Here is a 25,696-nt window from a genome sequence, read left to right on the forward strand (position 1 = left end):
TTCAGATGACCTACCGGTCGGCCCGTTGATGTGGTTCAAGAAAATCACATCGTCATTGTCCTGCAGCGATTCAGGGGAGGAGTTTGAGTAGCTGTCAATCTCCTCCGAGTCGGAGTCTGAGTCGTCGCTGATTTTAATAACCCCGCCCACTTCCACACAGTGCTTTGGAAATTTTAAAGGCCGGCTTCTGGGTTTTCCTGCAGGAAAACAAAGCAACGTTTGAGCATTGTAACAACGCTAATACATTAATAACACAATAAAGCATGCTCCTCAAAGGAAAAGATGATGCGACTCACGTTTCCTCTTGCTTGCGGCGCTTTTCTCTCTTTTAGGTTTCTGTGTTGGGAAGTGTTTCTGAACTAATGACTGGAAAACACCCCTGCAGGACACAAACAACCCTACAGTGACTCATAAGCACAGAGCTGTTATTATGTAAGAGTTGATTCTGATTGGTCTATCGCTGATTTGCTGGAGATTTCAGTCTTTGTTCTCTGAAGGAGACACTCACTCAGCAGCAGAGACGAATCTGTCCAGGTGTCCGTCGTTCTCGTCCAGCACCTCTCGAGTACGAGCTTCTCCTGTGGACTGCAGACCAATCACGATGCACTGTTTGGAATGACACGGAGAGTGGGCGGAGCCATATTCAGCACTATTGTGATTACTGGCTGCATGATTTTTGTGGGGAATTTTTTCCCACTGACTGATTGATTGATTTTTTTTTCAGCATTTCATCTTCATGGCAAAAATAGAATAAATATCAAAAGTCATATAATTAACAAGAAGCTACATAAGACATTAAAGGTTAATATGCGACAAAATATATTTAGGTGACCCTTTTTAAATACTTTTTTCCCCTTGATAAATTTAATAAACATAATAAATAAATTTAATTAATTAATAAAGTGCTTGTTTGTATAAAATATTTTTGTAATTATATACTGATAAGACCATAAAATGGCAACAACTATAATAATTATATATTGAAAAGACTATAAAATAATTATAATAATTATTATTATTATTATTTTATAGTCTTATAAATAATTATCTCATATTTCTTTCATTATATAAATCACGAAATTATTATTATTAATTAATTTTAAGAAAAAATTTAAATTTGAAATAATATTATTGTGATATTTTATATATTACTATTGTATCGCAATTTTGTTTTCATCTAATTAAACGTGATGTAACAAAATATCTAAAGCTAAAAATTTATTGTATATTGATGTAATACTAGAACTAAACAAAATGAAAAAAAAAATAAAATTAATAAAACAATGAAAATGTTAAATATGCACAAGGCTGCATTTATTTGATAAAAAAGGTAAAAAAATATTTTGAAATATTATTACAATACATTATTATTATTTTATACTTTTTTCATTATAAAATTACAAAATTATTATTATTACTAAATCTAAAAGAAATCATATTATTGTAATATTTTATATATTATTATTGTAATATGTAGTATCAGTATGTAGTGTGTATATATATATATATATATAAAAATCTAGATTTTATTTTGACAGGGAAGCTCTTAATTCTTCTATAGTTGACAAAAGTCAGTTTATAAGTGCTTCTAATTTAAATAAATCCCAAATAGCAATGTTTTAAAATCACAGCCTTTTTCATATCGTGATTTCAGCTTAATTTTGATTAACAGTGCAACCCTTTCCAAGGTTTTTTAACGAGCAAAAGCACGAACCCTGATCCCTGACTCACCTTGCCGTGCTGCATCTCAGTATGAGCGATTTCAACCAGACGACGGACTTTAGCGGCGATGCACAGATACTTAAAAAACCTCTGGTGTGACGCCCAGAACTGACCCCACAGAGACTTACGGGACACCAGACCCAACGTCTCCGCAGCTGCAGTGAACAGCACGAGAGCCTCGGCCCACTGCACACAGATGAAAAAGACACTGAAACATTGGGACAATCGGATTCAGCCAGGCTGTCTGTGCAAGCGTTTCTCTCACCAGTCTAGCAGCTTTATTGTAGACCAGTTTGAACTCTTGGTCCAGTGTGATCTCTTCTATACGGAACGACACGCCGGAAAAGCTCAGCTGGCGTGCGATGTACATGCCACTCACTTTCATATCCATGGCCACAATCTCCATCGCGCCGACACCCCTGGAACATGAACACGAGGAAAGGTTTGGTCAGAGTGAAAGCCCTGGTCTCTGTGATTCTGGCATGACCTCTGACCTCTTCTCAATAGCATGCAGGAAGTCTTCAAAGGTCCTGAACGGCGTTCCTTGCCCCCAGATCCCCAGTCGGCTCATGTAGATCATATTCTTTGGCTCAGAAGCACCTGGAGGATGAAAATGATGCAGACTGAAGACTCATGAATCCACAAAAAACAAGACCATAATCAACCCTTTTTAAGAGGATTTGGCTTTGGTTGCTTTGGAAAAATAACAAATCAATCAAATAAAAAAGATCCAACTATAATATTAAGAGAAAGAAAAAAAAACCTCTGTAGCTTTATAAAAAAATAAATAAAATATAAATAAAATAAATTTTTTTTTAAAATTATTATTTCAGCTAGTCATCAAGGCAACACTTTTCTATTTCATTTAGTTAAACTTGATGTACTAAAATATCTAAAACTAAATATAAAAAAAAACTATGGACAAAAATGACTAAAAACAACAAAATAAAACAATATAATGAAAATAAATACTGAAAATCTAAAAATATGCACTCCAAGGCTGCATTTATTTGATCAAAAACTTGGAAAAAAATTATATATATAATATCATTATCATCCCAGGAATAAATAATTAAAAATAATTTACTTAAAAAAATAAAATAATAATAATAATAATATTATTATATATATATATATATATATATATATATATATATATATATATATATATATATATATATATATATATATATATATATATATATATATATTTTATTTTATTTTTTTTCTATTATTATTTCTAATTATTTATTCCTGGGATGACAAAGGAAGAATGCATTAAATTAATCAAAAGTGACAGTAAAGACATTTATAATGTTACATAAGATTTCTATTTCAAATAAATGCTTTTCTTTTAAACTTTCAATTCATCAAAGCATCCTAAAAAAATAAAACGTATTACAGTTTCCACAACAATATCAGGCAGCACAACTGTTTTCAACATTGATAATATCCAGAAATGTTTCTTGAGCAGCAAGACACTGAAGTCTGGAGGAATGCTGCTGTTGTTTTAAACTGCAATAATACTTCACAATATTACTGTTTTTGCAGTAAGGATCAAATAAATGCAGTCTTGGTGAGCGGAAGATCACCTGTGGCACTAGCGTACACCACTCTCGCTCGGGGCAGTTTAGTCTGCAAGTCCAGCACAGCTTTACCCATCTTGGTGGAGGTCGCATTTTTAGCCTTATGACACTCGTCAAACACAATCTGAGGTTAAAGGTCAAGGGTCAACAGCAGTGCTACGATACTTTAGTTCATGCATATTAAGATTTGATGCTACAGAGGTTAGCCAATCACAGCAGAGATCATTTGCATATCGTGTTCTACATCTACAAGATACAGAAGCAGAAACACCATGCAGTCTGCTTTTGAAAACAACGGACAGAGGTTAACAAATACTTCTGGGTAGAAGATTGCACGAATGCATGCACAAGCTGGAAGCGAAGGATACGACCCCATCAAAGTTTGGTTTGCACCAGTCCAGGATCTGTTTGAGTCTGGTGCGGTGCTGACCTCCGGCCTGGCTCTCTCCAATCAGAGCCGAGTATGTGGCGAATAAAATGCCCTCCGAGGTAGCCATATCTCCGTATTTAATCTGTGTGAAAGAGGAAAAGCAGACAAGAAACAAGAAATAAGTAACATGATTAAACCAAAGTCTCAGAGCGCAAGAAAGTCGATTTTTGAATATTACAAGCATTAAATATAAACATGGCACACAACTTTTGAAACCAAAATGATTCAAAATAAGAGCCGTTGAACTGAAATAAACAATAGAAACAAAAATTTGTAATGTTGCCTTAAGAAACTAAAACTGAAACAGAAATAAACGAAAGCTATCTAGAAATATTTAAATATTAAAAACATATAACAAAATAATAAAAGTCCTTAAGATTATTTAAATGAAATTTAAATAAAAAAACTGAAAATAAAAAATGATAAATGCTTCAATAGAATTTAAAGTAATTCTAAAATAACACTGGTTCACAGTTAATGGTCACAGAAAATGCAGATGGGCAAATAAAATATATATTTTCTTATGTATTATTGTCCTGTTTTTATTGTAAAAGTTCAATAAAAAATAAAACTTAATATTTTAATATATATATATATATATAAATTTTGCAAGTTTTTTATTTTGCTATTTACGTGTATTTTAAATTGTTATGATTTCATTTTTAATCAACTTGCAAAGCCTATTTAGATCCATCACACTTGAAAGATCAAACATGAACAATACAGATGAAAATAAAGCAGTGATGATTAAGTTCCCAAACCTTATTTAAAGCAAACACAGGGATGTTGGGAGCGTCTATGTCTCGGAGATCTCTCTCAGCATCGTACTTCAGGTCATTTGACACACTGAACCTAAAAGATCCAGAAAAATCTCTTGGTTATGCATCGATTCATCAGAAGGGGTCATGACGTTGGGGATGCATGCGGGCGTTTACCATAGTGCTCTCTTCCGTCCCTTTAAAAAGCTCTCTAGTATGATTCCAGCCACAGTGCGACCCTTTCCGACGCCTGCTCCGTCTCCGATCAGAAACCCTGCCCGCTGACCGTTACGAAGAATCACCTCGTGTTGCTAGAAAGCACGAGCACAAAGGTGATTTCATGCATACTCACAAACTCCTCAGTGAGTGGAGAGAGGAGCGGAGAGAGTACCTGGCAGGCGTAGATGATGGCCTCCAGCTGCAGAGCGGACAGCCGGCCGGAGCTGATGGTGCTGTCGGGAATGGACAGTGTGTAGGTGATGTCAGGAGGAGGAACGCTGGACAGTGTGTTGGTCTCCACCACGATGTCAGGGTGAGAGATTCCTATAGTAGCTGCACACGTGAACACAGCGATTACTTGCCACAGAAGCTGAATAAAATATGCAATCCAGTTGCAGTTGTGAATGGCACAGTGCACGGTTTCATTTACTACACACACACACACACACAAACACTTGTGACGCTCACGGTGATTTCAAAATCTGCCGTCTCACTAAATGAGGACGTAAACACATGAACAATGCATCCAGAACTGCTGTGAGAGTCACTTCATAAGCATCTGATTTGAGTAAAACTAGCATCATGCACAGAACTGTAAAGGTATTCACAGCAACCCGTCAAAATAAAAGTCCTGTTTGATGACATTGTGCCTATTACTAAATCCCGTCCGTTTGCCCAAAAAATAAAGTTTGCTTAATTTTCAATAATTAAAAGATAAAAATAAAATAAAAAAAGGATGCCTTTATTTGATAACCAGAAAATTTTAAATACAAATTTCTGCGAAGAAATTTAATAAATGAAGTTGTTTTATGCATTCAAATAATTAGACATGCTGAAACACAGATTTGTGTTACAAAAAAATTTGGTTTCATAGGGCCATAAACGTAATATTTGTTAAACTTTTGTTTTATGATTTTAATTAATTAGATATGCTTTTTGATTAATAAAATTTAATTTAACTATTAAATTTAGAAAAATTTTAACTGAAGAAATGGAATCCAGAAAAATTAAAAGGAAAAATATATATATATATTTAGGAAAAAGTGAAACTGATTTCATAGGGCCCTAGATAACAGTACATCATAAGCAATTGTTTGCATTTAATTAAATCATTGCTTTTTTAAATTTATTAATCAAATTAGGCTGTATCGTGATTACTGTTTTTCATTTTATAAATTTAAGACCCCTATACATTGATAATTAAGATTTTCTATGCTATTTAAATATTTAAAATATTACAATATACCATTTTAAATCTTTCTGAATTTGAGAAAATGCATTTAAGACTTAGATTAATATGATACGGCATGTCTATTTACATTTGGATGGCTTGTACTCTGCGTAGGTGTCCGCATGCCCCAAATCCTCCGTCTCTTCATCATCTGCCTCCTCCTCTTCCTCCGGCGGCGCCGGAGGAGCAGCAGGCTATAGAAATGAAGGAATGAAGGGGCAGAAAACAAAAGATGATGAAATGTGGTGAAAGAGAGAATAGAGTATTAGAGAATAAGAGAGGATCTACCTTAAATCCTGTGACTGACGGAGGCAGGATAGCACTGAAGTCATCAAACCTCCCATTAAACGCGCTCAGGTTCTGCTGAACATTCGTATGAAAATTACACAAGAGAAATGAGACTCTACATGCTGAAAATATTGAGGTGGTGAGTATTAAAGGGTTAGTTCACCCAAAAATAAATATTTTGTCATCATTTACTCAACCTCAGGTTGTTACAAACATGACTTTCTTTCATCCGTTGAGCAGAAAAGAAAAGATATTTTGTAGAATGCTGATAACCAAACAGTTGGCGCTAGTAAACTTTAGAAATATTGGGATTTAAAAAAAAAAGACAATATTTAATAATAAATTTATTTTACATTTTCAATACCAATATTTGTGGCAGTATAAATATCTTTGCTTTAAACCATACAGCTTTTATTTTGGCGGAACACACTTTTTTCTTTTCTTTTTCTTTTTTTTCATAACGCGAGTCAAATTCTTCACGTTGGAGAATGTATAAATACAGAAAAACACATCCCTGATTACTATTAAACTCAAAATAAAATAAAAATTATAATAATAATAAAAGATTTAACTGATTTACTTGCTCAGATTTCAACATAACGAAAAAACTGAGCCGTTTACTTGCACACAATACACTGATGAGTCCTGAACATCACCGGTTCACATACAAACCACTAACCACATTCAAACCAAAAAAACATCTTTGATAACACCTTACCAGAAGTAAATATCGGAGAGAAAAGCAGTGTATGAATACCTGTCTCTGACTGTGTCCAGGTATTTCCCAGTACATCTGTGGCACAGGGCCCTCGGCGGGTCTCTGTGACAGGATATCACTGCCAAACCCTGAAGGGACTGGATACTCCGACAGAGAATCAGATGCCGAGGAGAACAGCGATGTGTTGGACAGCTCGTCTATGCACAGATCCTAAAAATAACCACAAAAAAATGTTCAGAGGTTGACACTTAAGTCACTAATATAATTTCACTGAAATACACACAGTAGTTTCATTTTAGATAAAGTTAAAGTGTGTCTGAGTGTTGATTTAATAGATCACTAGAAAAAGAAGTCGTTATAATGGGAAAAAATGTTGTTATGTCGAGATCACAAGAGAAATTAAGTCGTAATAACGAGAAAACAGCTTTCGTTATGTAATGATCACGAATAAAATTAAGTCGTTATAACGAGAAAACAGCTTTCGTTATGTCGAGATCACGAGGAAATTAAGTCGTTATAACGAGAAAACAGCTTTCGTTATGTCGAGATCATGAGGAAATTAAGTCGTTATAACGAGAAAACAACTTTCGTTATGTCGTGATCACGAGGAAATTAAATCGTAATAACGAGGAAACAACTTTCGATATGTCAAGATCATGAGGAAATTAAGTCGTAATAACGAGAAAACAACTGTCGTTATATCGAGATCACGAGGAAATTAAATCGTAATAACGAGGAAACAACTTTCGATATGTCGAGATCACAAGGAAATTAAGTCGTAATAACAAGAAAAAAACTTCCGTTGTGTCGACATCACGAGGAAATTAAATCGTAATAACGAGGAAACAACTTTCGATATGTCAAGATCATGAGGAAATTAAGTCGTAATAACGAGAAAACAGCTTTTGTTGTGTCGAGATCACAAGGAAATTAAGTCGTAATAGTGAGAAAACAACTTTCACTGTCGATCTGTGGTTTGTTTTTGACTCATTACTTCTGACACGGCCAATGTCCAAAAACATTGACTGTAAATCTGTCAAGACATGGCTTTCATTCCCGGAAGCTTCAACGGTATTCCTGATCGCACTTCAGGCGATAACCTCCTGTTATTCCTACGAGAGACGAAATATTGAAAGCTACACAAAGCTAAACCACAAGTCCATGTTTACGGGTTAAATGCAAATGCTTAATGCACAGGGAAAAAAAACCCAGTGCAATAGCAAACTGACCTGATGTAAAGAAGTAAAGTTTGTACCAATAATATCAGAAGAGCTAAATTAACGGAACTATTATGAACCACACAACAAATAATTCATCAAATTATATGCTTTAAAATTGTGTGATCTGGTTGATTCCAAACTTGCACAGATGATGTATAAAGCACATTAATAATTTACTTAACAGATGTGTTCAGACGCTGTCGGAAATGAGAAAGAGTCTGAATAAACTTAGGGAAGATCACATTTAGGTCAAGGATAAAATAAAATAAAAAAAATATATATTTTTTTTTAATGAATACCAGAAATGGGTGAAATAATGGTCTTAAAATATGAATTATAAATATTTAGTTTACTTTTCAAAAATAAAAATAATAATAATAAAAAAGTGATAACTGAAAACGGTCTTATTTTGTGTCTTATTGTATAGATTAAAATTATTAGTAGGAGTGATATTTATTAAAAAAAAGAAAAAGAAAAGAGGTAAAATAAGCATCGGCCTACACCTATTTTTTTGGTTAACGTAAAATTATGCATAATTATTATGGAACTAAGCCTGATGACTGAAATAAATAAAAGAATAATTCTGACAGTGCACCCCTCAATTACAAAGTAAACCAAGTTTAAGCTACAAAACAGCTGGAGTCTTTCACAAACCGAGAATCCTATTAAGAAACGAATGAAAGCTGGTTCCAGATACTGTAATCTCAAATTCACAGATGTTCAGGCCTCTTAAAAATGCTCTTCTGTCAAAAGATGATGAGACTGCAGGAAGAATTCTGGTTGTGTAATACTCCCATTTGCGAGAGTAAAACAAGGAATTTATCTGAGATAAAGCAGGGTCAGGACTGAATGATGGGGAAATAACAATAACTTCTGGTGGACAGGAAAGAATGAGGAGCAGGGCACGAGGAGAGAGGTCAGAAACTGAACTCTGTCTGTAGAAGCGGATGCTGAAATAAAGGAACTAAACTCATTTTTGGAACTGGAGTTAAAAAAAATCTGTTGTACACTCTTTTCTATGGAATTATAATTAGCAGGGACTTTTATTATACAAAACAAAGAGATTACAATCAGCACAATCTGACTTTGATATAATGATCAGATGTTATTTAGATAACTATTATGAATGATTTAGAATATTTGTAAATATTTGTTCAGACAGAGAAAATAATGCTGCTCAAGTAGCATCACAAATTAATTAAATAAATAGAGAAAAGGGAAAGATTTCATGTAAGAAATTAAAGGGTTAGTTCACCCAAAAATGAAAATGATGTGATTAATAACTCACCCTCATGTCGTTCCAAACCCGTGAGACCTCCATTCATCTTCAGGACACAGTTTAAGATATTTTAGATTTAGTCCGAGAGCTCTCAGTCCCTCCATTGAAGCTGTGTGTACGGTCTACTGTCCATGTCCAGAAAGGTAGGAAAAACATCATCAAAGTAGTCCATGTGACATCAGAGGGTCAGTTAGAATATTTTGAAGCATCGAAAATACATTTTGGTCCAAAAATAGCAAAAACGACGACTTTATCAAGCATTGTGTTCTCTTCCGTGTCTGTTGTGTGAGAGAGTTCAAAACAAAGCAGTTTGTGATATCCGGTTCGTGAATGAATCATTCGATGTAACCGGATCTTCTTAAACCAGTTCACCAAATCGAACTGAATCGTTTTAAACGGTTCGCATCTCCAATACGCATTAATCCACAAATGACTTAAGCTGTAAACTTGTTTAATGTGTCTGACACTCCCTCTGAGTTCAAACAAACCAATATCCCGGAGTAATTCATTTACTCAAACAGTACACTGACTGAACTGCTGTGAAGAGAGAACTGAAGATGAACACCGAGCCCAGCCAGATAACGAACAAAACATTGACTCGTTCACGAGTGAAGAACCGGTTGCATCGGTGTTCGGATCACCGGTACTTCTTTCATACAGTTCGATTCAATAAACCGGTTGAAGAAAACGGTTCACCGGTTCTTTTGCGCTCGATGTAATGACGTCATTGGCGATGATTGTAAGCCTTCAGTTTACCCGCGCTCATAACACTAGCACAGAATTAGTTCAGAATCAATCACCAAAAGAATCAGTTCGGTTCAGACGCTCTGTGTGTCGGTCTGCTTCACTATCATCAGCTCCTCGGTTCACGAATCGGACGCATCTGACAGAAACTGTTCTTGACTCGTGAACGTGTTTTGTTCGTTATCTGGCTCGACTCGGTGTTCATCTTCAGTTCTCTCTTCACAGCAGTTCAGTCAGTGTATACTGTTTGAGTAAATGAATGACATCGAATGATTCGTTCACAAACCGGATATCACAAACTGCTTTGTTTTGAACTCTCCCACACAACAGACACGGAAGAGAAGACCATGCTCGATAAAGTCTTAGTTTTTGCTATTTTTTAACCAAAATGTATTTTCGATGCTTCAAAATATTCTAACTGACCCTCTGATGTCACATGGACTACTTTGATGATGTTTTCTTCTCTTTCTGGACATGGACAGTAGACCGTACACACAGCTTCAATGGAGGGACTGAGAGCTCTCGGACTAAATCTAAAATATCTTCAACCGTGTCCCGAAGATAAACGGAGCATCTCAAAGTAAACAGGGACGTCCTAAAAACTCTTGAGTGCCAGAAGACTTGCATTTAAGAAAAGCATTAGCTTAACACTGTAGCATGTGATGCTTTTGTGCCCATATTTACAGGCGGCCAAGCCTTATTTTACACCATGTGCTTTAAGAAGTGATGAAAGAGGTGTATGGCTTTGGATAGTATACAAATAAAGAGTAAATAGTGAGTATGTGCTTAAACAGCTAAATATAAGCAGCATTTAACTGATATTTCATGTTGTGATCATCTCAGTTCAGTGTTAGGTGGATAAGATCTGTACAAAGACCGAACAATCAAAATTAACACTGGAAACATTTAGCTGGAAAACCTATCCTAACTAGTTTCCATGCTCTCATGCTTTCATCATTTAATATCATTAAGTCTATGTAGAGAAATACTGCATTTCCTACTATTTAAATTAAAAATACAATTTTGTGAAACTGTGCACTGCAGGAAAAACTCAAACATAAAATAAACAGTGACACTTTACAATAAGATTCCATAACTAACATTAACAAACAATGAGCAAAACATTTATTACAGTGTTTATTCATCTTGGTTAATGTTAGTTAAGGAAAATACAGGGGTTCATTGTTAGTTCATGTTAATTCACAGTGCATTAACAAACTTTTGATTTTAATAATGCATTAGTAAATAATGAAATTAACATTAAGATTAATAAATGCTGTAGATGTATTGATCATGCTTAGTTCATGTTAACTAAAGTGAACCTTATTGTAAAGTGTTATCAAATAAACGTTAAATTATTTAAAATATTTTTAAAAAGACCAAAAAAAACAAATTACGTTTTTTTTTTTTTTTTATCTAGTTAACGGGCAAAAATTTTAATTTTCATGTATTTTAACTTTAGTTTACTAACAACTAAAACTGACATAAAAAGTAATAAAAACTATGCCGACTAAACTATTTTAGTTTTCTTTTTTTTTTTTTTTAAGTATTAATTCCAAATATTAATAAAAACTAAATAAAATAAAAATGTCAAACAACAGTATGGAACGATCACGTTTTAAAATTGTTATAGTTTTTTTGTTGCCCTTTTTTGATTTTGACCCAATCATGATTCAAGAAAGAGATCTTAGTCAAAATTTGTACGATATTCAATATATATCTCTACATGTTTGCATTTAAATAACAAAAAACATGATTTTATGTTGCCCATTAAAAAAAAATAATAATTAGTTTAAACAGCTTATTTAAGCAGTTAAAAAAAAATCTAGACCAAGTGATCACTCACTTCTTTTTATTAAATGAATACATGTAGGCCTATATGTATCTGAAGTAGTGCAAACAAGCACAGAAAGTGCATTCTGTCAACTTTAAAGTGCATGTAATTCAATTAATTTAAACTATGCTTACAGGTTGTTGTTGTTGTTTTTAGCTAAGAACACAAATCTGTCAACTGTCTGTGGTTTTAAGAGAAGCTCTGTGGCATGAAACTATGTTCTGACACTAAAACCCTCTCAGATGGGGAGCTTGTTGCTGAAGCAAATAAATAAATAAATAAATAAATAAATAAATATATGAATACCAAAGACTTTTGCACGCTCGGTCTATATTATGAAAACCGGCTGAATGATGCTTTCATTAGATCACAGTCTGCAGTTAAATGTTCCTTTTTTGGACATTCGCTGCGTTCTTTTGGGAAAGTATCCTTGAATTTGAAAAACGATATTTTCGATATCGATATTATCTAATTTTACATCGTCGTTAGAATCATTTCCGATATTATCGCTAATATTCGATATATCGCCCAGCCCTAGACTAAGCTAATTATTATAGATTCTAAGCATAAAATAGATTCTGGGACACAGAGATGTGACAAATAAATTATTCAATACTGTATTGAGTTTCCCCTTCGGGAAGACTTTTTTTACAAAAAGAAAGATGACACATTCAGTGCTTGTTTTTGAATTACTTTCCCAAACCTCGCTCGATAATGAAAGAGACGGGATCTGCTCTTACCTGGGAGAAGTCTCCGTTCTGGACAAGGTCGTGAAAGTCGATGTCAGACAGGTCCAGACCCGAGGACGGGTTCAGCTGGAGCTGCCTGATTAATCAGAGAGAGATCAGGAACAATCACTTACACAGTGTCTCCAAAGCCTTCAAATACTACTACAATACAGATCGATTCGGAATATTTTAGGGGTGTATACACACGGGTACAGGTCTTTCAGTTCGATACATACAGTACAGACCAAAAGTTTGGAAACATTACTATTTTTAATGTTTTTGAAAGAAGTTTCTTCTGCTCATCAAGCCTGCATTTATTTGATCAAAAATACCGAAAAAAAATTTAATATTGTGATATATTATTACAATTTAAAATAATTGTTTTAAAATGTATTATACTTTAAATGATCATTTATTTGTGTGATGCAAAGCTGAATTTTTAGGATCATTACCACATGATCCTTCAGAAATCATTCTAATATGATTATTCATTATCAAAGTTGGAAAACGTTCTGCTGCTTAATATTTTTCAGAACATGTGATACTTTTTTAGGATACTTTGATCAATAAAAAGTAAAAAAAAAAAGAAGCTATGTTTTTAAAATATAAATATTTTGTAATAACAATATACACTACTGCTCAGGTCAAGTCAGTCATTTTTCTTTCTTTTTAAAAAAAAAAAACAATACTTTTATTCACCAAGGATGTGTTAAATTGATAAAAAGTGATAGTAAAGAAAATATATTATTAGATTTTTTTATTTTGAATAAATGCAGTTCTTTTTAACCTTTTATTAATCAAATATATTGGACAGCAGAACTGTTTTCAACACTCATAATAAATCAGAATATTAGAATGATTTCTAAATGATCATGTGATCGACTGATGTTACATGTGACACTGAAGGCTGGAGGAATGATGCTGAAAATTCAGCGCTGCATCACAGGAATAAATTATTTTTTAAAAGTATATTCAAATAGAAAACTATTATTTTACATTGTAATAATATTTCACAATATTACTGTTTTTTCTGTATTTTTGATCAAATAAATGCAGGCTTGATGAGCAGATGAAACTTCTTCAAAAACATAAAAAATAGTAATGTTTCCAAACTTTTGGTCTGTACTGTATGTTTCAACCATTGCTCACATGTGGAACTTACTTTAATTAATATAATTTAATTTTAACAAATCTATAATGACTCCTGAATCTCAATATCGATCTTTTAGTCTCTGCTGCTTTAGGTGATGCTTGAATAAAACTTCTCTTGATTGTCTATAGTGCACACAATAGTGTTTTGTTTTCCAGTTCCAGTTCCAGGAAATACAAACAACAAACGCTTTGTGTGTTGATTATTATATTTATGGTATTGCATTTGAATTTAATAGCTTGTGCTCTGTTGTTAATTGGGACTTTTAATATTATAGTAATGTGCAAATAAAAGGGCTTCCAGTATAGTTACACAATTAGCTGAGATAGATGTTTTATTACTAAGAAAATTATCATTATAATTTATTTTATTTAAAGACAGAGCCACATTTTGATTATTGAACAACTGTTTATAGGGACAGATAAAGTCAGTATGCAATGATAATTCACCTTATTTGATCTGTTTTCTTAATGCATGCCATAGATCTTATTGTGAACAATTAATCCATGCATATTTTCGAACCTAAATATTTTGTATCTTGTACTGTTGTATCATTAAAACGCCATTACTGGATCTTCCAGTATTTTGCATGCAGTCAGCGAGGAATAAAACGCTGTGTTGACTATTTATTGTCAATATATGTATATAATACACAATTCATAATATATAATTTATAATGCATGCTTTCAGAAAAGACTGCACGACTCACCTGCCAGATTGCATAGGATAGTGCTGGTTGTACTGAATTTGCTGTGGGTACATCCATGAGTTCGACGGACACAGCTGACTCTGGGGAAACAGGAAACAAACAGCACTTTTGACACAGGAAGTGGCTGTTTGAAAACACTGATCAGCAGAGATATCACCCATCAACCCAAATATTTACTGGCAGTGCTGATGATTTAGTGACGTGGTGAGACCCGACACAAACCAACCACGACCTACAGTTCACCAAATTAACCAGGTGACGTGAGGATACTGTTTCTGTTCAAATGATTACCATTGGTTAACACTCCAGGTGCGGCCCACTCTGGACAGGGTTCAAGATCAACTAGAGCAATTGTGATGAATTTAATCAGGAAATCTGTCATCAAGAGAATGCACTAGAATAAAAAAGCAGCATCAAACAAACTCCTGCAGGTTTCTATCAGCTATTAATCCTGGATTCAGAAAGAGATGTTCAAGTCTAAAATTAAGTTTGTATTGGGTTCAGGTTTGTAGTTTAATTGTAAAGTTATATAAACAAAAAAGCCTTTTATTGGTTCGTTAATATCTTTTGCACTGTGACTTTTTTCTGGTTCAAGTTTGTGATTAATGCAAAAAGTAATATTAATAAATTCCTTAATAAAAAATAAAAAAGTAAGATATTTTTAAAATATTTGTAGGACTTTTTATTATTTTTTATTTTTTTTATTGAAACCTTTTAATGGCAATATTCCCCAAAGTAAGCGATTTATAGGGGGAAAAATGAATAAAATGAGTCTCACAAAAACAATAAAGATGACAGAAATTTAAAAAAATAAAATAAAAATAAAAACATATTCAACGTAGTAAAATTCCGACAGAATTTTTACAGAAACAGAAAAGCCTATTTGTATTGTGACATTTTAATGTCAATCAAGCCATTTTTTCCCAAAACAAAAGCACATTATTTACTTTACGTTTTTAAAGTACTATTATGAACAAACATCACTGTAGTTAAATAACATTAAAACATTTTTTTAAAAGTCCCCAAAATAGGCCTAATTAATTATTTTTTTTTTTTTTTCATATGACCCTTGTTGTACTCTACATTTAAAGAAACACAGCAATTTCTGGTTTGGTCTCCGAGTCACAGGGTTTCGGGTTTCAGGATTCAAGTTCAAACATGTGCAGACCTTCAGCCTTGGTATAGGGGTAACCGTAACATTTACCGCAGACATCGTCCTAATCTTAAGGGTCAGTGTGTACCTCCATGGAACTTGTGAGAGGAGGACTGGGAGCGCTGAACTCCAGGCTCCCCAGCTGAGGGCCCTCGGGGGGCACCAAGTCCTCCGTTTCCATCACAACAGACGCGGCAGGAGTGGGCATCAGTCTCCGAGCAGACACATGGTCACATGTCAGAGCCCTGTCATTCTCCAGCCATCTCTGAGAGAGAGAGAGAGAGAGAGAGAGAGAGAGAGAGAGAGATCAGCATGATACATGATAAGTCTTCTTTGTTGCTTTTTTCTCTATCACAATTTAGAAATCATCATAAGTTATATATCACTTGAAATCTTAAAATATCAAAATTCATCCTTTGAAACCCATTTTAAATTCAAACATTGCATTACCATGAAAATGGTACATCAGAATCATGTTACAAAATGTTTTCAGTCATGAATTATAAAAAATTAGGTTTGGATCATGCACTTTCAAGTCTACATATGTTCAAAATGTGAGTGACAGTTAACAGGTTAAATGCATGAGTTTCCGAATTATTTTACCAGATTATCTGAATGAAATACATTTAAAATTAATCTGACCTTTTTGTGGAATTCATATATATATTCAAAATAAAGCAGTTTATTTCGGATAGAAAGCTAACCGACGAAATGAATAGAATGTGAGACAGACATATGAAAGGGTTAAAATATAATAAATACCATATATATATATTTTTTTTTTTTTCCTTTAGTTATGTGATGCAGGCCTTGTCTATGTGACAGTTTGGGGAGGGATTACACTGTAAGTGTGAGACAGTTTTATTCTGACCTCTATAATACAGGCTGTCACTAACTCACTCTTAAAAAAAATACGATTTTAAATTAAAAACATTTAAGTATCTATCAGATTATGATATATATATTTTCAGATCAACCTGAAAACCCTCGGCCATACTGAACTGACCCCTCAAGCACTTCACTTTGATAAGATAACAAGCCTACATTGATTATTATAGATCAACATAATTGATTTATTAACGAGTTTATCAACAGTTTATCAACTGTTTGCGTGTTTTTCTGAAAGCTTCAATGGAGCGCTATTGTTTGATTCGTGCTAACATGCTAATCTGACAGAAAACTCACTCACCGCGCGTTAATTTACCCCCCCTGTCCACGAAACCCCTCCACGAGCACTAACGACCACTCAATCTGGGCGTTTCTGGATCAGAAAAGACGGATTGGAGGGGTTTAATCCATATTTTTCTATCCTCTTAAGGTTGTTTACCTACTTCCTGGTCGACGTCGCCATCTTGATTTAAAAAGAGGGAGGATTCTTCCGCTGACGTCATCGCGTACGCTAGGTGAATTTTGTGCGTTAGAAAAAATTATATATTCATAAGTAATTTCGCTTACTATTTCCTATATATTACTATATATAATAATTTGTATATATTTATATTATTATTATTATTTAATTGGTGGATTTTACGTCTTTAATGTAAATATATATTGCGATCTAAAAAACAGTTTTTTATTTAATTATATTATGGAAAAAATTTGAATTCAGTTATTGAAGGCTCCAATATATATATTTTTTAATACCAATTTATTTATTTATATTTTTTGGAAACTATGCTTAGCATGATAAATGTCTGTGAAGATAGTTCAGAGTCCATGGACTTGAAAGGTTTGCCCTGATTTCACGTTGATTCCATCATCATCATCATCATCATCATCATCAGTGCTGAGTACACAGGACACAGAAAGCACCTTCATACTTGAAGCTCAGAGAAATCAAAGCACAGGATGCCTTATTGCAGTTTCTAGATATTTATTTTAATAGCTATTTGATTGCTTTTCATTGTTTTGTTATATATATATTGCTTGTGTATTTTTGCAAGAGTCGTTAAACAGAGCTCAGCTGATTTTATATTTGTGGACTCCTGATTTCTCAAATGGATTTTCCTCCAGAGATCAGTGTTTTTATTCTGTCTCTGACAGCACCTTTTATTCTCTACACAATCAAACATGTGTCCTTCCTACAAGAGTAAGTTTGCCTCTTATGACATCATTTAACAATAATGCATGCTAAGATCTTGTGTTTAGAAGTGTGCCTTTTAACACGTTTTATGAGTTTTTAATGACGTGGTTTGACCGAAAGAGGGCAATCAACCTCTGTTTTATTTCATCAAGTCATTCTGGAGCCGGTTTCACAAAGATAGACTTTGACTATGGCTTAGATATAGTTGATAGTCAGACTTCAGATAGACATCTAATTCAGACCATTGCACAAAGCACTTAAGACTCTGACTATCTTTAGTAGGACTACACTGCATTGCATTCTGGGTGAAATAAGACACTTTGTGAGATTTAGTTTGTCATTGATCATGTAAGATAAAAACAAACCTCTGATGCATTAGCTCATTTTCACACTTGGGCTGCAGCCTTATTCTGCATTTATGAATGAAATGGCATGCATCAAACTGACCCTTTCTTCTACGGTAAGAACAACACTGACAGATGAAGACAATGGAACAATACAAAAATACTAAAAATAACCAAAATGATAAAAAAAAAAAAATCTCAAATGTGTCTCTGGGGCAAGAAAGCAGTCTTAAGTCTCTGAGGTGTATTTGTAGCAATATCCAAAAAAAAAAAAAAAAAAAAAAAAAATTAACACTGTATGGGTCAAAATTATAGATTTTTCTTTTATGCCAAAAATCATTAGGATATTAAATAAAGATCATGTTCCACGAAGATATTTCGTAAATTTCCTACCGTAAATATATAAAAAATTAATTTTCTTAGTAATATGCATTGCTCAGAACTTCATTTGGACAACTTTAAAGATGATTTTCTCAATATTTAGATTTATTTTCAATTTTTTTTAACTATTAGATTCTCTAATAGTTGTTTCTCAGACAAATATTGTCCTCATAACAAACCAGACATCAATGGAGAGATGATTTATTCAGCTTTTAGATGATATATAGATCTCAATTTCGAAAAATTTACACTTAAGACAGTCACACTGCTCCAGGGTCACAGAAATGACCTCTTTAACATCTTAATAATGTTCAGAAACACTGGGGGAAATGTGGTATACACTGTAAAAAATGTTAATGATTTTAAAATGTGCAATTAAAAGAAATATTACTGGAGTTTCAATTGTTTGAGAAATTTACAGTACTTGCAATTCTGCTTGAAATTTGACTTTATTTTTGTAAAATTTTCCCTCAGAAATTCACAAATAATTATGATTCATTAAAGTTAGAAAGAAACCCATAACAAACAACACATAGAATTAAACGTCAGATTTTGAAGTAAGACTGAAGACTGATTTTCCTGTAAAACATACTTTAATAATCTTTGTTTAATTTGCAACTTCAAATTTTTTTTTTTCCTGTGCATCAACAGGATCAAATGCATTGCAAACTGATATCTTCACATGAGCTCATTTCTGCTCAGTTTTGTTTTTCTTGTGAAAGATACCAACGTCTGCATCTCAGATATTGCTGAAGCTCTTTAGGAGATCATTTGGAAACAAAGTTTAAGCTTAAATCCTAAGAGAGACCTTTTTTAAACGCTTCTTGACCCTCAGAGCAATACATCTTCATGCTGGCCGTGTTGCCGTTATTGACAGCTCTTGAGTCGGTGGACAGCCACTAAATCAGCCCTCTGTGATCAATCCATGTGTGATCTCAGCGCCACTAAAGTTTCTCCAGCCTCTATTTGTCCGGCTGCCAGCGCTAATGCATGTTTGAATCCAAATCGAGGCGATTTTTCCACTAGGGAATGAGGAAACTCTGGTCTGAGGACCACATGATCGAAACCCACCTTCACCTGGAGCCATCATTAACTCGCTGTTTGGGAGAGAAATCAATAGCTGGCAAGTGAATGCTAGACAGAGACTAAGAGATGGAGAGAGAGAGAGAGAGAGAGAGAGAGAGAGAGAGAGAGAGACGTGTGCGGAATGAGAGATGTGATGATGTTTCACCTCTGTTGTCATCATCACCAATGCACTGCAGCACACCCGACTTATCAAGGGTTCATGGACTTTTATATTAACAAGGTTAGATCTCTGTCTCTCTCTCATTCACACACACACACACTGAGTTGAATACCTGTTCCTCTCTCTCTCTCTCTCTCTCTCTCTCTCTCTCTCACACACACAAACACACACACACACGTTTGTTTTTGTGTAAAGTGTGTTCATCCCATAGGTGTAATGGTTTTTATTCTGTAGAAACTGTATATTCTATGGCCCTTCACCAACCCTACACCTAACCCTAACCCTCACAGGAAACTTTGTGCATTTTTACTTTCTCAAAAAAACTAATTCTGTATGATTTATAAGTGTTTTGAAAAATGGGGACATGGGTTATGTCTCATAAGAAATACCTGTGTCATACCCATGTCATTATACAGAGTTGTGTCCTTATATGACACAAAAACATGCCCACACACACACACACACACACTCTCTCTCTCTCTCTCTCTCTCTCTCTCTCTCTCTCACACACACACACACACACACTGAACTGATCCTCTCACACTTGTGTTAAAGGGAGAGCCGAACCTCAGCACGGCGTCATGAGTTACTGGGACGGAGTCGTTCACTTCGGTCTGCTCCTCGTCATGGTCCACCACACGACTGCAGGGTACAGTCATTATCACAACACACACACAAACACACACACACACACACACACAGCCAGGTCAATATACTTATGAATGACACAGATATGGGAAGCTGACATGAAATCATTTTGGGAAGTTTTCAGGTGAATTTTCATTAGTTTTAAAACAATTTTTAAAGCATTTTGCCAATTATTTTATAATAGTTATGCAGCTTGTAATTTATTCATATAAACGTTTTTTTTACCATTACAAATATCTAAATTATAAAAATTTACACACACACAAACAGTATATTTGAATACTAATTATATTAATATGAATAAAATAATAGTAATTAAAATAATTATATATATAATATATATATATATATATATATATATATATATATATATATATATATATATATATATATATATATATATATATATATGCACCAGTTGGCAGCAACGAATTAAAGGTTATGGCCAATTTGAAAATTTATGAGCGTGAGTCTTTCGTGATTCGTGATCCCGCTACGAACTCCCGAACTGACTCAAATGATTCGCGAACCCGCTCCGAACTCCCGAACTGACTCAAATGATTTCTGATACCCAAACTGACTCAAATGATTCGCGAACCCACTTTGAACTCCCGAACTGACTCAAATGATTCGCAAACCCGCTCCGAAGTCCCGAACTGATTCAAAAGATTCGAGAACCCGCTTTGAACTCCCGAACTGACTCAAATGATTCGCGAACCCGCTCCGAACTCCCGAACTGACTCAAATGATTTCTGATACCCAAACTGACTCAAATGATTCGCGAACCCACTTTGAACTCCCGAACTGACTCAAATGATTCGCAAACCCGCTCCGAAGTCCCGAACTGATTCAAAAGATTCGAGAACCCGCTTTGAACTCCCGAACTGACTCAAATGATTCGCGAACCCGCTCCGAACTCCCGAACTGACTCAAATGATTTCTGATACCCAAACTGACTCAAATGATTCGCGAACCCACTTTGAACTCCCGAACTGACTCAAATGATTCGCAAACCCGCTCCGAAGTCCCGAACTGATTCAAAAGATTCGAGAACCCGCTTTGAACTCCCGAACTGACTCAAATGATTCGCGCACCCGCTCCGAATTCTCAAACTGATTCAAATGATTCGAGAACCCGCTTTGAACTCCCGAACTGACTCAAATGATTCGCGATCCCACTCCGAACTCCCGAACTGACTCAATCTGCCTAGGGCACCTCAAATTTAGGGACCGTCTCTAAAGTTACATGCATATTGGTATACACTTTGGAAATGTCATTGGCTGTTAAAATCTTGTGTTTCTTATAATAAACTTATAATAAACTGACATATTGATAACACTGAACCTTTTATAATGCTCTTAATTACATGTCGATGCATACTGTATGCATTAGTGAGTGTGGTGGTGCTTAATCCTTATATGAACTGTTTAAAAAGCAAGACATTGAATGCATGAGATTAAGTTTGTAAATTATAGCCTGTGTCCTTTTGTGTGCACATATATTTATCATAATATATATAAAATATATATATATAAAAAACACTTATTTAAAACAATTTATAACAATACATTGATAGATTCACAAAAAAAAGAATTGTTGCTCAACCATATGCATATTTATAATAAAGCAGAAATTCTGTAAAGCAATTTTGATTGAGATGTGTTGTTGTTGGTTTCTCTTCAAACTGCAAGTCGTGTCACAGTCTGGCTCTAATGTGGACCGGATCCATGTTCACCAGTCAGATCGTCTTTATCACAGGCGTTGTAGTGAGTTTAGTGGGTATGAATCTCAAAATCCCACAAGAAAAATCCTCCCTTGATGCATGAAAACACGTGATGCGTCTGTAATCTGTCAGCTGCCTTTGTTTCTGTGTTTCAGCTAAATATGGAAAAAACCTCCTCCCTTCTTTCTGGAGAAACGCCTGTTCTCTGGTTTTAACCATATGGGCGGCGGCAAAGCTTCTCAGCAGGCCGAGAGAGCTGTCAATCATTCCTGCAGACAAGGTGAAACTCCAGACGATTGAGTTTTGATCCACTGATCAGAACTGAGAATAAACGCTCATCTTGAATGATTACGGTCATTTACCATTCCAGCAGAGACCGAGCCCTTCATTTCCAACTCTTCATGTGCCTTGATATGTGCCTAAGTGCCTCTGAAGTCGACAGATGGGTTTGATGTGGTCTGTAGGTGGAGGTGGAGCAGAAGAAAACACTGCTGTCTCGTCCCACAGACGGTGAGTCTGATGCACACAAGCTATTTTGATCCTTAAAGATGCACTACTACTATATACTATAGTATGGAAAGAATGACATCAAATAAGTAAAAGAGAAAAAATTCAAGCTAAATAGAGATTTAATTTAAATGTTAAAAAAAATGTCAAAATTGCTGTTTCAAAAAATGCAAAACTTGTTTTACTCCATATTTATGTATTCAATAAAATAGTTCAATAAAATAGTTCACAATATTTACAAAATGACTCGATAATCTCAAAACAATTTGATATTGGTAGATTATTCAGTCTGGTCAATATACATCTGATTTCTTCAGATGACTGACATTAAAATAAAAACTGAAATTTTATAATAAAAGCTAATAATAAATAAATACTATGTAAATAATACTAAAATAACACTGAGAGGAACTTTAATTGGGAATTTAGTTTTATTAAAATTATTTACAGGTATTATTAATTATATGTATAATTTTGTATAGATTCCTTTTTCATATAATCATTGTAAATTTGCAATCCTTTTTTTTTTGACACATTAAGGCTTGTTACAGTAAATAACTGAAATGAAATGAGCATCAGTCTGTACTGTTTTGTCTCCAAAATTAATCTTCAATCTAGAAGTTTAGATCAAAACATACTACAGCTATATAACAGATTTTAAAAAAAAGAACAGTGAAGTGTTTGAGCTGAAACCACCATAAATTATTTTTTTTAAAGCATCAATACATCAGTGACTGTTTTGAAATGTCCAGCGAGCCTTTCAAAGAATGTTTTGCTACATTCCCATTCATTTCAAACATTCAAACAGCCCATTCAAAATGTAACGGTTAATGGAACATTCCATTGTATCATTTTGCAAGTTGCAACATTAAGGAAATGTTACTTTTGAATGTTCTATGAAGATTCTAAAACAAATAGATACATTTAAAATGCATCAAAAGTTCTATTAACAAACGTTTTTGTGCTAACATATTAGGAACGTTATTAGATAACTTTGAACTAATACATTTTGAGAGAAACTAGTCCAGACAGCCTATGTCAGCTGGGTTACTTTAGAATTGTTCTCAAACATTTAAAACACATAAAAGACCTAAAGTGTTTCAGAAAAAAAGTTCAGTGAACAATGAGAGCGTAACAGGAAGAACGTTTGTTCATAACATTGAGAGAACCTTGTCAGAATGTTCCATGTAAACAGATAAGTGCTTATTTTTTTCCCAATTCAAGCAGTAAATTCTTTTTCTGTGCTAGATTATATGCATTTTTTTCATTGTCAGTATCGGTGTGATTAGAATGATATTAGACAGATGCCTAATTTTATTTGTTTTATTATAAACATGGTACTGTGTGAACGGTATGGATTTGAAATATTATTATTATTGATAAATGTCGAATATTGGTATCGACCAAAATGCCAATCATCCGAGTTTCTTTTTCACATGGTGTTTTGCCGCTTTGTTTAAACTACTGATCTCAACCAGGTTCATCTCTGGTCAGTTGGTGAAATCTCTATAAATATAGACTCTAGTCACTCTCAGACGCTCAGGGTTTGTCTGTGTCCTGATCATGTCTGTGTGTGTGTTTAGTAGTGGTCTATGAGGTATGTGATTTAACTTTTTTTATGATATATAAGATGTTCAAGAGATGTTCTTTTGTCAAATGCCAAAATATGTCATGAATGTGTTCTTGGCAGATTTTCCCGAATGTTTTACTTGGGATCTTTTGTATCTTTTTCTATGTTGTATAGTGTTTTCTCAACACTTTTCTGTGGTGCTCTTTGCCTGTCGTGAACCCTCATATCTCTTGTCTTGTGTAATTCGCTGTTTATTATTCTTCGTGTTGGGCTCCAAAGGGAACGCCGGGGCACGGGCTCAGCAGGGAGAGATATTTCTAGCATTGCAACAACGAAACTAGACAAATGATTCATTTGAAGATGTGTGAACAGATCACATTTTTTTTTTGCATCGTCCAATCAAATCTCTGACCTTTGCTCTGTCGCTGATGACATCATCGGGACGTTGCAGTGTTGATGTCCCAGTGATCTTTCACACAGAAGAATGAATCTGAAATATTCCTGAAGATGACAATATAACTGAATTAAATGGTTTAACAATTATAAAACCATGATGTCATGCTGCCTTATTTAAAAAGGTGGAAATATTTGCTCTGACAATGATTCGTTCAATTGCAATAAAAAAAATATTCCCAGCTAATGTTTCCATTAAGTTATGAAAATGTTAATGTTCTCTGAACGTTCAAAATGTCCAGTTTAAAATGCTTAAAATATGTTTAAATATTTCACGTTAAAATGTTTTCAAAAATGCATGCTAAAAAATGCTTTTCTTGGTTATGTGACGACATTAAGACAGTTTATAATTTTGCAAACATTACTCACAAATTGGACTCCATTAATGAAATCAAATTACTTGAAAATTGTAGTTAGTAACATAATCTGGATTACACATATTAGGTAATGTATAGTCTGACTATACTTTTAGATTACTTTTGAAAAATAAATAAATAACAAAGAAAATATATTCCATACCTTGTTATCAACATTACAAAAATTGATTATACATTAAATTACTGCAAGGTTGTATTATGAATATTTACTGCCTTTGTGTGAATAATAATGTTATCATGTAATCCATAAAAAGTAACTTTCAGTATGTAATATATTATAGCAAGTGCTTTATTTTTGGATTACATAATCAGTTACTTTGCAGCACTGCCAGAACTTTAGCCAAAGGACAATATAACTACACTGTACAGATTTTTCCAAATATTATTGGACTATGTTTTACAAGAAAATACTTTTTCGGTCTTTTCTTTTTAAAAAAAAATGTCACGCAGTCATTTCTTTGTAATAATTTGTTACAATTGTTTCTTCACCAACTGTATTTTTTCCGTAAATTATTAAATTCTGAATGTTCCTTGCATGCATTGAGGCATGCATATATCAAATATGTAGATTCGGGATGTTTTGGCAGATGTTCCT

At 34.0% G+C, this 25,696-nt stretch overlaps 1 protein-coding gene across 5 annotated transcripts in view; it reads right to left on the bottom strand.

The window, feature by feature from the left end:
• LOC113111952 (protein strawberry notch homolog 2-like) overlaps positions 1-17,132 on the bottom strand; it is a 28,503-nt gene extending 11,371 nt beyond the window's left edge. For 2 of the 5 annotated variants that reach the window (XM_026277235.1, XM_026277270.1), the window contains exons 1-18: positions 16,959-17,130; positions 15,858-16,034; positions 14,617-14,696; positions 12,770-12,854; positions 6,992-7,162; positions 6,235-6,309; positions 6,035-6,140; positions 4,888-5,048; positions 4,674-4,807; positions 4,500-4,590; positions 3,677-3,820; positions 3,315-3,432; positions 2,217-2,322; positions 1,988-2,141; positions 1,732-1,908; positions 509-606; positions 297-379; positions 15-197 (exon numbers count right to left, since the gene is read on the bottom strand). In XM_026277235.1, the coding sequence (XP_026133020.1) occupies positions 15-197; positions 297-379; positions 509-606; positions 1,732-1,908; positions 1,988-2,141; positions 2,217-2,322; positions 3,315-3,432; positions 3,677-3,820; positions 4,500-4,590; positions 4,674-4,807; positions 4,888-5,048; positions 6,035-6,140; positions 6,235-6,309; positions 6,992-7,162; positions 12,770-12,854; positions 14,617-14,696; positions 15,858-15,977 (2,086 nt within the window). In that variant the 5' untranslated portion in view covers positions 15,978-16,034; positions 16,959-17,130. Of the gene's footprint in view, positions 1-14; positions 198-296; positions 380-508; positions 607-1,731; positions 1,909-1,987; positions 2,142-2,216; positions 2,323-3,314; positions 3,433-3,676; positions 3,821-4,499; positions 4,591-4,673; positions 4,808-4,887; positions 5,049-6,034; positions 6,141-6,234; positions 6,310-6,991; positions 7,163-12,769; positions 12,855-14,616; positions 14,697-15,857; positions 16,035-16,958 lie in introns of all 5 variants that reach the window. The other 3 variants (XM_026277244.1, XM_026277262.1, XM_026277254.1) reach the window with 3 other exon arrangements.
• Between the last annotated feature and the right edge of the window lie 8,564 nt (positions 17,133-25,696).

Source organism: Carassius auratus, chromosome 2 (genome assembly GCF_003368295.1).
Source record: "Carassius auratus strain Wakin chromosome 2, ASM336829v1, whole genome shotgun sequence".
In the NCBI taxonomy this organism is placed as follows: domain Eukaryota; kingdom Metazoa; phylum Chordata; class Actinopteri; order Cypriniformes; family Cyprinidae; genus Carassius; species Carassius auratus.